At 43.8% G+C, this 15,283-nt stretch overlaps 1 protein-coding gene and 2 non-coding genes across 4 annotated transcripts; 2 read left to right on the top strand and 1 right to left on the bottom strand.

The window, feature by feature from the left end:
- Positions 1-274: 274 nt before the first annotated feature.
- On the bottom strand, positions 275-346 carry TRNAW-CCA. Its single transcript has one exon. It is a non-coding gene; the product is annotated as a tRNA-Trp (tRNA).
- Positions 347-7,724: 7,378 nt separating this feature from the next.
- Positions 7,725-10,807, top strand: TMEM107 (transmembrane protein 107). 2 transcript variants are annotated; one of them, XM_036268599.1, is made up of 5 exons: positions 7,725-7,947; positions 8,094-8,161; positions 8,236-8,336; positions 9,078-9,174; positions 9,403-10,807. In XM_036268599.1, the coding sequence occupies exons 1-5, from the start codon at positions 7,861-7,863 to the stop codon at positions 9,470-9,472; spliced, it is 423 nt and encodes a 140-aa protein (XP_036124492.1). In that variant the 5' UTR covers positions 7,725-7,860; the 3' UTR covers positions 9,473-10,807. The 2 variants fall into 2 exon arrangements, with proteins under 2 accessions (XP_036124492.1, XP_036124493.1); XM_036268600.1 differs by lacking the exons at positions 8,236-8,336; positions 9,078-9,174.
- Positions 10,046-10,182, top strand: LOC118635128. Its single transcript, XR_004960466.1, has one exon. It is a non-coding gene; the product is annotated as a U8 small nucleolar RNA (small nucleolar RNA).
- Positions 10,808-15,283: the final 4,476 nt, after the last annotated feature.

The raw sequence follows: 15,283 nt of genomic DNA, 5'->3' as shown, positions 1-15,283 counted from the left end.
CATTCTCGCCTGCGCGAGCGCCGGACTCTCTGCGTTGAGGCATCCGGAACATGCGCCAGTCCTCGGGAGCATCGCAGTCAGCCCAGGGATCTATGATGCTGGACCCGCAGCAAAAACCACCGCGGGATTGTTGAGCTTCCCCAACGGGACTGCGCGGGACTTCGCGCCAGGAGCCTTCTGCTTCCGACCCCTACAAAATGCTTCTTCCCTTACTTGGGTGCTGGGGCTCAAAGTTGAAAATGACGGGAATAAAGAGAAGCTACACAAAAAGGACTGACCCCGACGTGATTTGAACACGCAACCTTCTGATCTGGAGTCAGACGCGCTACCGTTGCGCCACGAGGTCGACCGGCCTCCGCTGTGGTCAGGTTTCTTCATAACCACTTGCCGGCTTGGTTCCCAGGCGCCAGGGGCTCAGCGATCGGGGAACAAGAACCTACGGCCTATCTAAACTTGCGACGCGGTGCTTGAGTTCCTCTCACCCACTTTGTGGGACGAGCAGGCCCACCGATCCGGCAGTGGCTTTATGGGCTCCAGGCTCAGCGGTCCCTCCGACCCCTCCCCCGGAGTCCTGAGGACGATCAGGTGGCCCAGAGCTGGTTACCTGGGGGACCCAGAACTCATAGCGCAACACAGACGGACCTGAGCAGAAACGGATGGAAGGACGGATATCAGACCCAAAGTGATAGAGCCATGCCAGAGCCCGGGGTCTCTGAAGCGGTGAGATCAGCCCTCCAGCGGTGCCTCTCCTCCCTGGCCGCCCGTTACAATCGCTAACGGAGCCTGCCAGATAGCCACGCACAGGCTCCAGATTCGAAGAGTCTGACTTAAACGTCCAGTTCTCTCCGACATCGGTAATTTCGTCAATTCTTACAATTTTAAGGAATAATTAACATACAGTGAAATGCATAGACCTTAAGTGTATATTTTGATGACTTTTGACAAATACAACCCAGAACCTTTGCAAAATACAGGATACTTCCTTCACCCCAGAAAGTTATTTCATGTCCCTTCTCAAGCCATCTCCGACTCTCCCTTCCCAGGCTAACTGTTCTGATTTTGATCACCATCAACATCAGTTTTTTTTTAAAGCTCCCTGGTAAGATAGAGCAGGGAACCTCTGAAGAGGGACACCAGAAGTTGGCAGACTCCCATTTGCTTCCTAAAGGATGAAGAGTCCAACAGGCTGGTATGGTGAAAGAGGTCCTACTGTATCTCACTTCTTCGCTTCCAAGCCAAATGTCTGCGCATTCTGCACAGTGGCTCTCTGGAAAGTTATCAAGGACTACAAAGATGTCAAACAAAGCATGAGGCCAGCACTTGGGCCTGGTCTTCATTGACCCAGGCTTCTTTAAGAGCCTTTTTCTCCCTCAGTGTCTGCTGGCCTTCCTCTGGCTCTTACTTTCCCCAAGTGTCTCTCTCTCTCTCTCTCTCTCTCTCTCTCTCTCTCTCTCTCTCTCGTCTTTTCCCTTAGAGTGCTGTCTTCTCACACACCTTCTCTGGAGTCAGCCATCACCTGTGTGCTGAGGATCCCACCACTAGATTCTGAGGGCCAGTGCCTGCTGGACAGCTCCACTTGACCTTGTCATCCTTCCTTTCCAGACCTTCTGCACTCCCAGTGAGTGGCCTTGACTCTTCCCTCTCCCTCATTTCCCATTTCCAGTCACCAAGTCCTGTCAATTCCTTTTCTTCATAATTCCCTGTCAGCCTTCATTCCCCATTCCCATTGTCATTCCCTCAGTCTCTCTTGCTGGACTATTGTAATTGACCCCTTTATGATCTCTGTGCCTCCAAACGTGTCAAAGAGAATAAATAATCTTTTAAAAATGGAAACATGATCTCATCACACTTTGGTGGCTTAAAATTGGGATTAAGTCCTAATTTACTGGCTGGGTCCCCAGGGCCAAGAGCTTCTTAAGCACGTGTACTCTGGAAGCAGGTTGCCAGGGTTCACATGCAGGCTTTGCTACTTACTAGTTGTGTAACTTGGGCTAGTTATTGAACCTCCCTGTATCTCAATGTTCTCATCTGTAAAATGGTGAAGGTTATAATAGAGTACTATTAGTTTATTTACTACAGATAGAGTGCTCAGAGTTGGCTGGTAATTATCACACAATTATTATGCTTGTTGTTATTTTTAATATCTGTTCCTTGCCTGATTCTTGAGCCACTGCCTCATCTCCCATATGACAACTATGCTGACTCATTTACAGTGGTCTAAACTCACCTTGGTCCCAACTGTCTCTGTGCCACTGTCCTTGGTAGTATTGCTTTATGGTCTTCTCAATCCTTCCTTACCTGGCTGACCCTTGCATACCCCTCAAGACTCAATTTAGAAGCTCTCTCCTCCCCTTTTCTTCCCACCAGCTGGGGGAAGAGGCCCTTCCTGTGTTTCCTTCCAACATAACATTTAAAATACTATCTTTTAATTGTTTCCTTGGTTGTTCCCCTCAACTACACCCCAAATTACTCAGTATAAAATATGTGTTCCTAGCACGCAGTACAATTCCTGTGATATAGTGTGTGTTCAGTAAGCCTTTGTGAAAATTAGGGCTAACTTTAGCAAAGCACTTTAGTAGGCAAGAGCCTTGCTTACTGAGGAGGGAGATATGTCTGGGTAGGTAAAAACTATGGGGTGAGGTGGAAATTTTTGCTAGAAAGGGAAGCTAGGTCAATGAACATGATAGTACCAGGGAAAATGGACTTGTCTAGGCTCAGAGAGTTTCTGCAGCAGGTGTGAAGTATGATCAGTTCAGTGTCACCATTCAGAGCACTCTCTGATGTTTAAACCTCTTCCATTCATCTCACCAGTTTCCAAACTTTAGAAACCAATAAATTATTCTGTCCAGAGTTGCATTGCTCAATATGGGAGCCACTAGGGTGGTTATTCAACATGGAGCTATTCAAATTAAACTAAAATTTTAAATTCAGTTCCTTAATCCTACTAGCCACATTTCAAGTGTTCAGTAGCCACATGAAGCTAGCTGGCAATCATACTGGGCAGAGACAAATATGAAATATTTCCATCATCATAGGAAGTTCTGTTAAACAGCCCTGATCCAAAGACCAAAAGCTGGTGGTCTGAGGCCTCTGTGCTATTGTAATCAGGATTATTTTTTCTTCCTATTTTTTTTTTTTCATTTTTAAGTTTGATACCAACATTTCTCATTGGAATAAGAATCTGTATTTTTGCAGATTACAACCACAACATGGTGGAATCTTCAGTACCCTGGGTCCCTGAATGGAGAAACCACTCTACCAATCTGTAAGATGTTGGCAAGAAATAAACTTCTATTGTGTTAAACCAAACAAAAGAATCTGGATTTCTGGCCTCTCTTAACACAAACAAACAAACAAAAACACAGGTATCCTGTAACACTGGACTTCGATTCCCTCAAGACAATTGACTGAAGCTGAGTAGCTGCTGCCCACTCCCCCCCACCCTTAACTGCCACACAGGCTTTAGAATGGACATGAAGACTAGTGAAAGGTAAGAGAGTGATGGTGAAGAGCTCAGATTCTCAAGTCTGCCTGGATTTGAAGCCTGGTGTCATCAATTACAGGGGCTTTGACCTGGGACAGGTAAATACTTTGCTTTGTGTTTCACTTTCCTTTTCTGTGTCTCAATGCCACTGAATTGTATACTTTAAAATGATTAATTTTATGTTGTGTAAATGTCATATAGAAAAGAAACACTAATGAGCCAACTTGAAGAGGTTCCCACTGGTCAAAACTGAGATAATTTGAGTATCAGAAATAATAACTGCAATGGACCGAAACATACAAAAGATGATAAAATCTTCAATTTCATAATGATACTAAAAACAACTAATTTGTTGCTTTTGGAGAGTGCTAGGAAACTAACTCATTATTCTGAAAACTGGTAAATAATGGGGGGAACACACACATTTATCCTGTCTCTCCTGTATGACCTGTATCTCATGGTAAACAATGAGTTGATGAGGCACATTCTTATATTTATAGCAGAATTCTGGGGGATAAATGCAGAAGGAATGATAGAATTAGGACACCCCCATTTTGCAACCCCTCATAAAATAATGGAAGTAGGCAGTGACGATCAATTAGATCAGTACATGAAAAAGTGATGGAGAACTTCATACTGGTTGCCTGAATCTAAACCCACAGCTCAGATTTAACACCAGAAAAAGAGAGAGGAGCAAACATTAAGTCTTTCCTGTTATAATGGAATAAGTACAAACCACTACTCATTATGTACTTTTATCAGAAAACAACATGAAACTGATCTTATAACCAGTTTACAGAAAACACAGGGCACAGAGGAATAAGTCAAATGACCCAACCAGAACACATTCTATAAATGACCCAGTGTCTTCAACAGATGAATTTCAAGAAACGAAAACAAGGAGGAAGGAGGAGGGAGGAGGAAGAACCTAAGATTAAAAGAGACTTAAGAGACACATTGACCAAGTTTAATGTGTGAACTTTATTTGGATCCTGATTCAAATAAACTGTAAAAAAAAAAAAAAAATGTATAAGTGGGCAATTTGAACTATCTGGTGATGTCTGGGATTTACTTAAAAATTAACTAGTAGGGCTTAAAGGAAAAGTATAGAGGAAGCAAGGTTACAGTAGGTGTCAACGGAGCTCATTATACTATTTTTTTATTTTTACATGTTTACATTTTTCCATGATAATTTTTTTTTTAAGTTCTTTTGTGACCAGTTCAAATGTTTTAATACATGGGTTCCAAAGTGAGTGAAGGACACCCGGTCACCAGCAGTACCTCCTATGACCACAGGCTGGTTCCAAAACTCAGCATTTTTGAGACTTCTCTTGGGCAGGCTTCTGGGAACCAAGGTCATGGAAAATGACAGGACAGGCCTAAATGCCTGCTCGCTGTTTATTAATTCACAATGTGAAATGTGACTACCCAGTTCTTACTATCTGGTAGGTCCCCCAGATGGGAAGCCTATTATAAGCAGAATAGTCCCCCAAAATTCCAGCTTGCTGGGACCCAAACTCTGTCATCCTTGTACCCCTTCCTTTTTCTCACCTACCAACGGCCATGGTCAGACCTTCTTATCTTCTTGATTCCTTGACTCCACCCTGGTCCAATCTCCTCCTATCCTTCCTGGATAACTTGATGGCTTCTTCACTAGCCTTTCCCTTAAATTTTTCTTTTCTTTTCTTTTTTTTAAAAATTACTGAAGAGTCTAACTTTATTTATTTATTTATTTATTTATTTATTTATTGTCCTCACCCAAGGACACTTTTCCATCTTTTGTTCAGATACAGTGGGAGGGAGGGAAGGAGAGGAAGAGAGAGAGAGAGAGAGAGAGAGAGAGAGAGAGAGAAACATCGACGTGAAAGAGACACCTTGAGTGGCTGCCCCCCTCACGACCCCAACCAGGACCCCAACCAGGACCCCAACCAGGACCCCAACCAGGACCCCAACCAGGGCCTGGGACAAACCGCAGCCGAGGTACGTGCCCTTAGCGGCAACCGAACCCGGGTCTCTCTGGACCACACGCCGACGCTCCAACCGCTGAGCCAAACTGGCCAGGGCCCCTTAAAATTTTCTTAAAATCCATTCTCCACCTTGCAACCAAATTTATCTTCTAGAATACAAATCTGACCATGTCCCTCCCCATGGCTACAAGGCTGTATGTGATCTGACCCATCCCATCTCACCCTGGCCTTTTCTTCCCCTTCCATTGCTAAGCTTCAAACACACCAGTTTCTATTCTGTTCAACAAACTGGGCTTGTTCCTACCTAAAGGCTTTTGCAGTTGCTGTTTCTCCAGCTGGAATGCTTTCCTCATATTTTCACACAGCTGACTCTGAATTTTCTTTGTTCCAGGGACCTTATTTGCAAAAGCAGGTCCTGGCCTTTTCTCACTTTCATGTTATAACTGTGCTTTTCCTCTGTGAACAGTCAGACTTGATAAACTGTCACTGAGGGAACTTGGCTCTGAAGGCCTGGGCTTTCTATTCCCATGAGAAAAGGCATGGATGTTATAGAGGGAAGAAAAGCATGAGGAGCCCTTTAGTCCTTGTTTGTATAAGGATGTTTCCAGGCTTGCTACTCTGTAATTTCCACGTTGAAGAGTACAGGAAGCCCACTTCTCATTGTACTTTAGGTGTTATCATAGTCATTTTGAGAGTCTCATAGTGATGAGGGTCACCTCCAGAGAGAGAAGCAATTCAATTCACTGTACTTGATGAGTTTGTCTGTCCCACCTGAGATGGAGAAAGTTTGAAAATATTTTTAGAACTCTGAAATGGATCAACAATTAGAAGAGAGAAACTCCCCAACATGCCTGGGAGCTGAGAAACCAGAATGGGTAATATTTGATTATCACCCAATATTTTTTTAGTAGACAATAGAGACTTTGCTAAACCTCACTCTTTATAAAAATAATTCCTCTGAAAAGTGTAAATGATTGCAATTTTTATTTTATGAGTTTTGGAGATCTCATTGTTTCTGTTATGAGGAAAAGGCTGTGCTGCCCACCAAAGAGGTGGTTTTATATGAAAATGTCATTACATGCTTCAAGATATAGTAACATTTAGGGATCCTCAATCCTAGAAATCATTCCTTTTTATAGAGCAACTTAATGTTTCCATTATAATACTGTGTAAAACCCGAAAGGAAATTTTTAAAAGGGCTCACCATGTAAAACTTTTCAAAATAATTTTATTTACAGAAAAGTTGCAAAAATAATACAAAGAATTCCCATGTGCCTTCATCAAGACCACGTTTGTTTTATCATTATCTATCTGTACAGAAACACACGTTTCTAAGTGTCCTTGGTTAGGGAAGACAAGATCTTGCAATTTATTAGGGGGCTGTTAATTTCTCAGCCTTGGTAACTATTTTGTCTCAGTTTCCTTCATTCCACTTGCCAGCGATTTTAAACTTCTTACTGATCCTTCCTTATCCACACCTCAAAGAGCTAAGGAAATCCGGGTAGAGTCTGCGTCGCCTGCTCCTTGCCTCCCAGGGAGGCCCGGTACTATTTCCTTCCTCCAGTCCCACAGCTTTCCAGCCCGAGTCTACTTTCTTCCCCAAACACGCCTCTCTTCCACATCCTGGTTCAAGAGAGCTGGCCATTTTCTGCACTCTGTAAATCCCTCACTAAACTGAGCAAAGTTGTCTGGAGAGTCGGGGTGGGGGGCTGTAGCAGGTCCGGGGGCTCGGAAAACCAGGGGCTCCGTGACAATGAGCGACAGCCAGACAATGTAGGGACATCCACCTCTCCAAGTTCGGCTCCCTTCTCTCTTCTGGCCCAGGGCAGCGGGAAGCTAGAGGGATGCGGAGGAGTGAAAAGTAGAGAGTATCCATGCCTTGCGCCTGGCGGTGACAATGATGTGCAGAGAGCAACTCTCCCGTGGAGGGTCATCCTGCGCAACGTAGTGGGGACTGGGAGCCGGGCTGCTCCGAGCGTGGGCAACGGGGAGGAGGAGGTGTTCCTGGGCTAGGGCAGGGCGAGTTTCCGTTCGTCGGCCCTGCGTGGGCAGCAGACTCGGCTGTGCGGTTCGCGTCCCACCTGTCACAGACGATCCCGCTGTGCACCGGAAGCTAGTTCGCTGTGGGGAACCTGCTGGGTCCACCCTCAGCGGAGCCCAGAGGTACACTTCCCTGGAAGCTCACAGCGGTTTCAAGTTTACTGCTCTCGCGAGATTTTCAAAGATCCGGTCCCAGCGCGTCCGTTTACGCTGTTGCCAAGGCAACAGGGCGGTGCCAGTGCCGGCGGGAAGAAGGTACACCAATTTTTGCCTGCTTCCCTGGGAGACTTCGGAAGTGGCCATTCCTGACGTTCCAGCCCCAGTGACCACGGCCTTTGCTCTAGGTGGTGCCCCTTGCCTCTGGGGTCCATGGGCCGGATCTCAGGGCTCGTGCCCTCTCGCTTCTTGACGCTCCTGGCGCATCTGGTGGTCGTCATCACCTTATTCTGGTCCCGGGTAAGAACTACCGCTACCCTCCTCCTGCCTGCATTCCCACTTCCGGGTGGTCCCAGCCCAACCCCGCTTCTTCTCCAGACCTGACTTAGTTGGGTCCTCCCGCCCCTCTTTTACTTTGTTTTCTCATTGCCCTGCTTGCTCTCCAGGACAGCAACATCCAGGCCTGCCTGCCTCTCACGTTCACTCCCGAGGAGTATGAGAAGCAGGACATTCAGTGAGTACTTGGGGCGGGGTGGAGTGGGTCTTAGAAGAAGTCCAGAGGGCCTGAGACAACTTTCTTCTTTGCAGGCTGGTGGCAGCGCTTTCTGTCACTCTGGTCCTCTTTGCAGTGGAGCTGGCTGGTTTCTTCTCAGGAGTTTCCATGTTCAACAGTACCCAGAACCTCTTCTGTATCCTTTCTGCTGCGCACCTTTCCCACAGGATCCATTTCTATCAGGACTCCTTTCAGACACCTAACTAGCACTTTGGGGCGTAGTAGTGTCTGCCCTTGCAGGCAAACAGAATCTCTCCAGTTCAGAGATCTTCTTAGGCAATGCAGATGTAATACATTCTGCGAAAATTTGTTAAGTCCCTCCTATGCACCAGGCACTGGAGATCCCAAAATGGGATAAAACACAGTTTTCTATCCTGAGGAGGAGGCAGACCCTATAATTCAGTGTGATAAGCACGGTGCTATAGGAATGTATGAAGATAAAAAGCACTGTGGGAACTCAGAAGAGAGAGAGGAAGTGAGGAAGATGGATCAGGGAAAGCTCTTGACGATTGAATTGTGGACCAAGAGGACCGGGGTGCTGGTGGGCGATTCCAGCAGAATGTATCAAGTCACTGTGACAGTCTTGGGTGGCTTGGGGTAGATGGGGAGCCTTTTCCTACCTCATCTGAAGGGTCCAGGCTGGCCTCTAGATAATGTGGAATGGGAGTAGTTTGTGGTCCCAGCTGTGCAGGCTCAGATATGGCCTCATGGTGGCTATCCTAAAACCCAGAAGGCAGGGCTGCTGGCTCTAGCCTTTGTAATTTTGGAGGGAGCAAGAAGTGAACCTTAGTGCAGATGCCAGCTCCACCACTTGCCTTTTCTGGCCCATCACTACCTGTCGATTCAAGGGCTTTCCTTGACTCAGTCTGTTCCCAAGCCATCGGTGCTCACTGTAGTGCATCTGTGTCTCTATCCTTTTTCATATTTGAGCGTTGGGAGTGCACCATGTACTGGTACATTTTTGTCTTCTGCAGGTACAGTAACATCCAATGTTTGAGGGTGGGGGGGGGGAAGGTTTACTCTAAATTTGAAGGTTTTCCCCATCCAGCCCTTTACTCCACATGTGAGATACCAGATCCAGTCAAGCTCCTGTAGTCTTTTGAGGTCCTGCCTCACCTATGCTTTGGGGGCGGCATCTCTGGTTTGGGGATTTGGGTATTTTTATCAGAAGGAGCCCTAAACCCACCATCTACCTCCCACAGCGCCCTCCCAGCTCTCACTGAAATGGCATTATTCATCGGTGTTTTGGGGCTGAAAAAGAAACCTTTCTGATTACCTTCATGAAAAGAAAGGCTGGAGGAGCAAGGGACCATTCACCGTTCCTGGAAAGAGGAAACCACTCCTAAAACTGCATTTGGTGGAGGATTTTAAGTGTTAGAGTAATTAACTGTCGAGTCTGGGATTATCAGCGTTTTATTTAGAGTTTTGTAAGGAAATCTGTTTAGAGTAACTTCAAAACTTATAAAAATATCTTTGGGGTAGCCAAACTACTAGAGAAATGTAAGGCTGTTTTCCAGCCTTGCAGACTGTAAGATAATATATACCGCTTTTATCTTGGTTATTACGGTAAATGTCAGGCGGAGGAGGTGGGCGGAGATATGTAAATACGCGGTGCTAACGTTAGGACTGCAAGCTCGTGAGTGGAGCATTCTGGGAGAAATTAGTTAATTTCTTTTGGCAGCCAAGTGGGGAAAAAACAGTTTTTTGAAAGAGCTGCAAATAAATAGAGCAACAGAAAGGAAGAATCGAAATAATTTTAGTGCTCAGGCAAGCGCGTTATTTACACACCCTATCCTATAGCGGAATCCTTTCCATTGAGTTGGGAATGCGACAATAAGACTCATATCGTCAGGTAGGATAATCCTTACCTGTTCCTCCTTCGGGAGGGCAGATATAGAATATGATGATTGGAGATCGCATGATACGTGATTAGCGTCTCTGCGTAATCAGGGCTTGCAACACTCTGATTGCTCCTATCTGATTCTTCCTGGCGATCCTCTTTCGAGTCTGTCTCTCTAAAACGTGTGGCGGAAGTTAGCTTTAAGTGTTCTTACAGCGGCGCAGTAACTTTCACTCCCGTTGTCAATTTACTGTAACCGGTATTCTCATTGTAAGTGTTATTGTTTGCTTCCTTTGGCGTGGAATCTCTTGTCTTTTATTAGGCTACAATTAAAACTTAATCTTAAAGGTCTAGTCCCTTGAAGTTCAAATAAGCCAGAGTTATTTTTGTATCCTAGGTTTGTTGAGACATTTTGAGTGACATAAGATCAAGGATGTAGGCAGCAACCAGGTATGTGCCAAACCAGCCAGGACTATGTTGTGTTTTGTGGCAAGAGCTTCCTGCTCAGGGGGATTTTCCTGGTGAGTTGGATCCCCCACACGGAAATTTGGCAAACTTCTTGAACACCCCACCTCTGTTAGCTACCACATGACAAGAATGTTTATTGGCAAACTTCTTGAACACCCCACCTCTGTTAGCTACCACATGACAAGAATGTTTAAAAGAAGGTTATTAGAACACATACAGCCTGGCAGTATGGCTTGAGCATGGTCCCATGGACTGAGAGGTCTACATTCATTTCTGGTCAGGGCACATGCGGGAGGTTGGCTGATCAACGTCATCTCTCTCTCTCTCTCTCTCAAAAACCAATTAAAAAAAAAAAACAAAAAAACCAGCCACAACAAAAAACATATACACTATTAGGTATTATACATACAAACTACAAGAGTCTAAAGTTCTAACTTGTCACAGGATAGATGTTTTCAGAATCATGTTTCCTGGTATAATGTATGTTGGGAAAATGGAACCTAGGCCATTCTGAATAATCTAAAGTCATCCAAGGAGATGTTTTCTGGTGTTGCTTCTCAGGTGATGTCTCACACATACATAACCTTTCCCTGAGCTTGTTTCTTCTGGCAGCCCTTCATCCTGAGCATTCATTCAATGAATACTTATTGAGCACTTACTACACACTGTAGTAGGCACTGCTGAGGGAATCCATGTGAATATGACCCATACTCAGCCTTGGCCATCACAGCTATTATGACTCAGACAGAAAACAATATCCCATACTTTCAGAGTAATTTGATAGCAATTTGTGAAAAGTGCTACAAAGGAGACTTCCACATGCTATGGAGGGATTAATTTGCCCAAGGTAGCAGTGTTGCTTCTACAACATCAGTTTGAGTGAGGTCATGGAGTGTGGCAGGAGCAGAGTTAGGGGAGCAGATTGTAAAAGCCCACTGCAGTCTGGCTTTCACTCCCAACCAAGGGTGCGTTCTGCTAATTTGTGAAAGCTAATTTTTTGTTTTGCAGAAACATTGTTAACCAGTTGTTAAATGCAACTATTACCAAAAATTAAATTATGTAAACTTACAATAAAATTATATTAAAAAACAGATGTAATAGATATTCAGAATTCATTATTTCCTGTTTATTTTACATTTCACTATTACATGCTCTTTTTTAAAATTTTTCTATTGATTGATTTTAGAGCGGGGGATGGGGGAGAAAGAGAAAGCCATCAGTTTGTTGTTCCATTTATTTATGCATTCATTGGTTGCTTCTTGTATATTCCCTGACCGGGCATCGAACCCAAAACCTTGGCTTATCAGGATGGTGCTGTAACCAACTGAGCAACTGGGCCACAGCCATTATTACATGCTCTTAAGGTTATTTACATTTATTGTATCTGTATGATAGAGATACTATATATTGTTTTACTACTGTGTATCTCTTCTGAACTCATTTAGTGATATCTGATTAATAGTTTGAAATTGAGCCCTGGCCTGGTAGCTCAGTTGGTTACAGCATCATCCTGATATGCCAAGGGTGCAGGTTCCAGTCAAGGCACATACAAGAATCAGCCAATGAATGCATAAATAAGTGGAACAACAAGTTGATGTAACTCCCCACCCACACCCCCATATCAAATCAATAAGAAAGAAAGAATGAAAAGAAAGAAATTGGCCTTATTGGGAATATTTATACCACAGAAATTGGCAAACACAACATATCAGGCATTGTTGATTGTGTAGATTTAAGAAAGCGATGGAGAAATATTAATGCAGATTCTATTTAGAAGTGTTATGTCTGTTGCATTGTTAATAGCAATAAAAAATGAGGAAATATTTTCCTGGGATATGTAAACTATTATCAGATTTGTCCATTGTTTTCTCATGATTATATTGAGATTATGCATTTTGGACAAGAATACCAAAGAAGTCAATCAAGTCATTGAGAAAACAGAAGTTTCAACATACCTTCATTGTTTCACTTTTTGTCTTACTTGAAAATGTAAATAAAAATATCAAGCAACATTAATGTCGGAACTACACCTGTAGTTAGGATACAACTCTATTTATGAAATCATGGATATAAAAGTGGGATGTATTATAAATAATATTGTATATTTTTTTATTTTTACATTCTGTTTACATGTAGTTTATATGAGTAAAATTTTCAATAAACCTATATACATGCATAAATGGATAACATTTTTGGAGAGTTGGTTGTTAAACATTTGTCAGCACATTCCTGCCCCCACCATCCCAAGGAACTCACCATCAATGACTCCCTTGTTTCTCTTTAAAAAAAAAATGTATTTTTTTTTTATTGATTTGAGAGCGAGAGAGAGAAACATCAATGAGAGAAAACATCGATTGGCCACCTCCTGCATGCCCCCCACTGAGGATTGGGCCCACAACCTGGGCATGTGCCCCCACAGGGAATCAAATGGCGACTTCCTGGTGCACGAGTCTACACTCGGCCACTGATCCACACCAGCCAGGCAATGACTCCCTTCTTTCTAAAACCAGAGGTCACTTCTCAGACTTTAGCTTGACCTCTTTTCAGTACATAATATGTTGACCACTCTCCTCTTTTGAAAATTTTTTCTCCCTTGGCTTCTGAAAAGTGATTCCCCTCGTTTACCTCCCACTGTTCTGACTGCTCCTTCTCAGACTCATCCAATGAATATTGATGAGGATCTATAATGTATCAGTCATTGGGGACATAATACTGGTTGTCTCCTTTGCTTACCCCTTAAATGTTGGTGGTCGGGTGACTTCATCCACCTCTTGTCTTCAAACACCAACCAGATGCTGCTGGTTTCCAGGTCTTGGCTTTCTTATGTGAGCTCTAGCCCAGGGCAAAAGCTATTGGAACAAGCTGTGGAGCCAATCCTGGGTTCAAAGTGCACCCTCTACCCTTCTTGGCTGTGTGATCAGCAACAGGTAGGTCAGTTAACCTCTCTGTGCCTCAATTCCCCCATCCATACTCCGGAAGTAGCTACTACAAGCACTTCGACTATTTGTTTATTAGTCAACACCAGAAGCTTTGCCAATTAGCATCAGAAATAGGTTTCTATTTTATTGTGAAATTAGTGACTTGTTAATCCGCATAAGCCAGTCACAAAAAGACAAATACTTCATGGTTGCACTTTTATGTGGTACCAAAAGTAGTCAAATTCATAAAGACAGAAATGAGAATGGTGATTGCCAGGGGCCAGAAGAGAGGGGAGTGGGGCGTTATTGTTTAAGGAGTATCGAGATTCAGTTTTTCAAGATGTAAAGAGCTCTGGAGACTGGTTGCACAATAATGTGAATGAACTTTACTGTACTGTACACTTAAAAAATAGTTAAGATGGCCTGGCCGCTGTGGCTCAGTGGTTGAGCATCCACCCATGCACCAAGAGGTCGCCAGTTTGATTCCCGGGCAGGGCACATGCCCAGGTTGTGGGCCCCATCTCCAGTGGGGGGCATGCAGGAATCAGCCAGTCCATGTTCTCTCTCATTGATGTTTCTATCTCTTTCTCCCTCTCCCTTCCTCTCAAATCAATTAAGAAAAATAATAATAATAAAATAGTTAAGATGGTAAATTTTTTTTTTTTTTTTTTTTTTTTATCCTCACCCGAGGACATTTTTTGATATTTTGTTCAGATAGAGTGAGAGGGAGAGAGAGAGAGAGAAACATCGACGTGAAAGCGACACATCGAGTGGTTGCCACCCACACGACCCCACCAGGGCTGGGGACAAACTGCAACCAAGGTACGTGCCCTTAGCGGGAACCGAACCCAGGTCTCTCCAGACCGTAGGCCGACGCTCTATCCGCTGAGCCAAACCGGCCAGGGCAAGATGGTAAATTTTGTTATGTCTCTTTTACCTCAATTTTTTAAATAGATAATTAAAAAATAAAAATATCAGTGGTGAAAAGTGGGATTAATCAATAAAATAACGACCAAGTAACCATCTGGGGGAAATATGGATCATACCTTACACAAATAGATCAAAGACTGTAGTGTAGCCCTGGCTGGTGTGGCTCAGTTGGTTTTGAATCATCCTCATGTATAAAGAGGTCACCAGACTCAGGCCAGGTTTAGGTGGGTTGCAGGCAGCTCAATCCCCCAGCCCCAGCTCCCGCCCTCACCTCAGGGTGCTCTGCAGGAGGCAGCCAACTGATGTTTCTCTTCCTCTCTTTCTCTCTCTCGCAAATCAATAAGAACATATTAAAAACAAAATATAGCCTGGCCAGTGTGGCTCACTGGTCGAGCATTGACCCGTGCACCAAAAGGTTGCTAGTTTGCTAGTTTGATTCCTGGTCAGGGCACATGCCCAGGGTGTGGGCCCAATCCCCAGTGGGGGCATGCAGGAGGCAGCCAAATGATGTTCTCTCCCTCTCCCTTCCTTTCTCTAAAGTCAATAAAGAAAAAATATTTTTTTAAAAAGTTAACAGATATCAATCTAGAGAAAATATAATTCATATTGCAGAGAAAGAGCTAATTTTGATACATAAACATCACCTACATATTTATAAAGAAAATACCAACAACCCAATAAAAAAGTGTACAAAAAAAACCTTTCACATCGATGTTTCTCTCTCTCTTCCTCTCCCTCCCACTCTATCTGAACAAAAATAATAAAAAAAAAAATGTCCTCGGGTGAGGATAAAAAATAATTAAATAAAATAAAAAATTTTAAAAGTGTACAAAAATATGTATGGACATTTTACAGAAAAGGAAACAAAGAACTCTCAAATATATGGAAAGATGCCTAACCTCATTCACCATAAGAAAAATGCAAATC

This window comes from Molossus molossus, unplaced genomic scaffold (genome assembly GCF_014108415.1).
Source record: "Molossus molossus isolate mMolMol1 unplaced genomic scaffold, mMolMol1.p scaffold_m16_p_19, whole genome shotgun sequence".
Taxonomy (NCBI): domain Eukaryota; kingdom Metazoa; phylum Chordata; class Mammalia; order Chiroptera; family Molossidae; genus Molossus; species Molossus molossus.
This window is presented reverse-complemented; position numbering and strand designations above follow the sequence as displayed.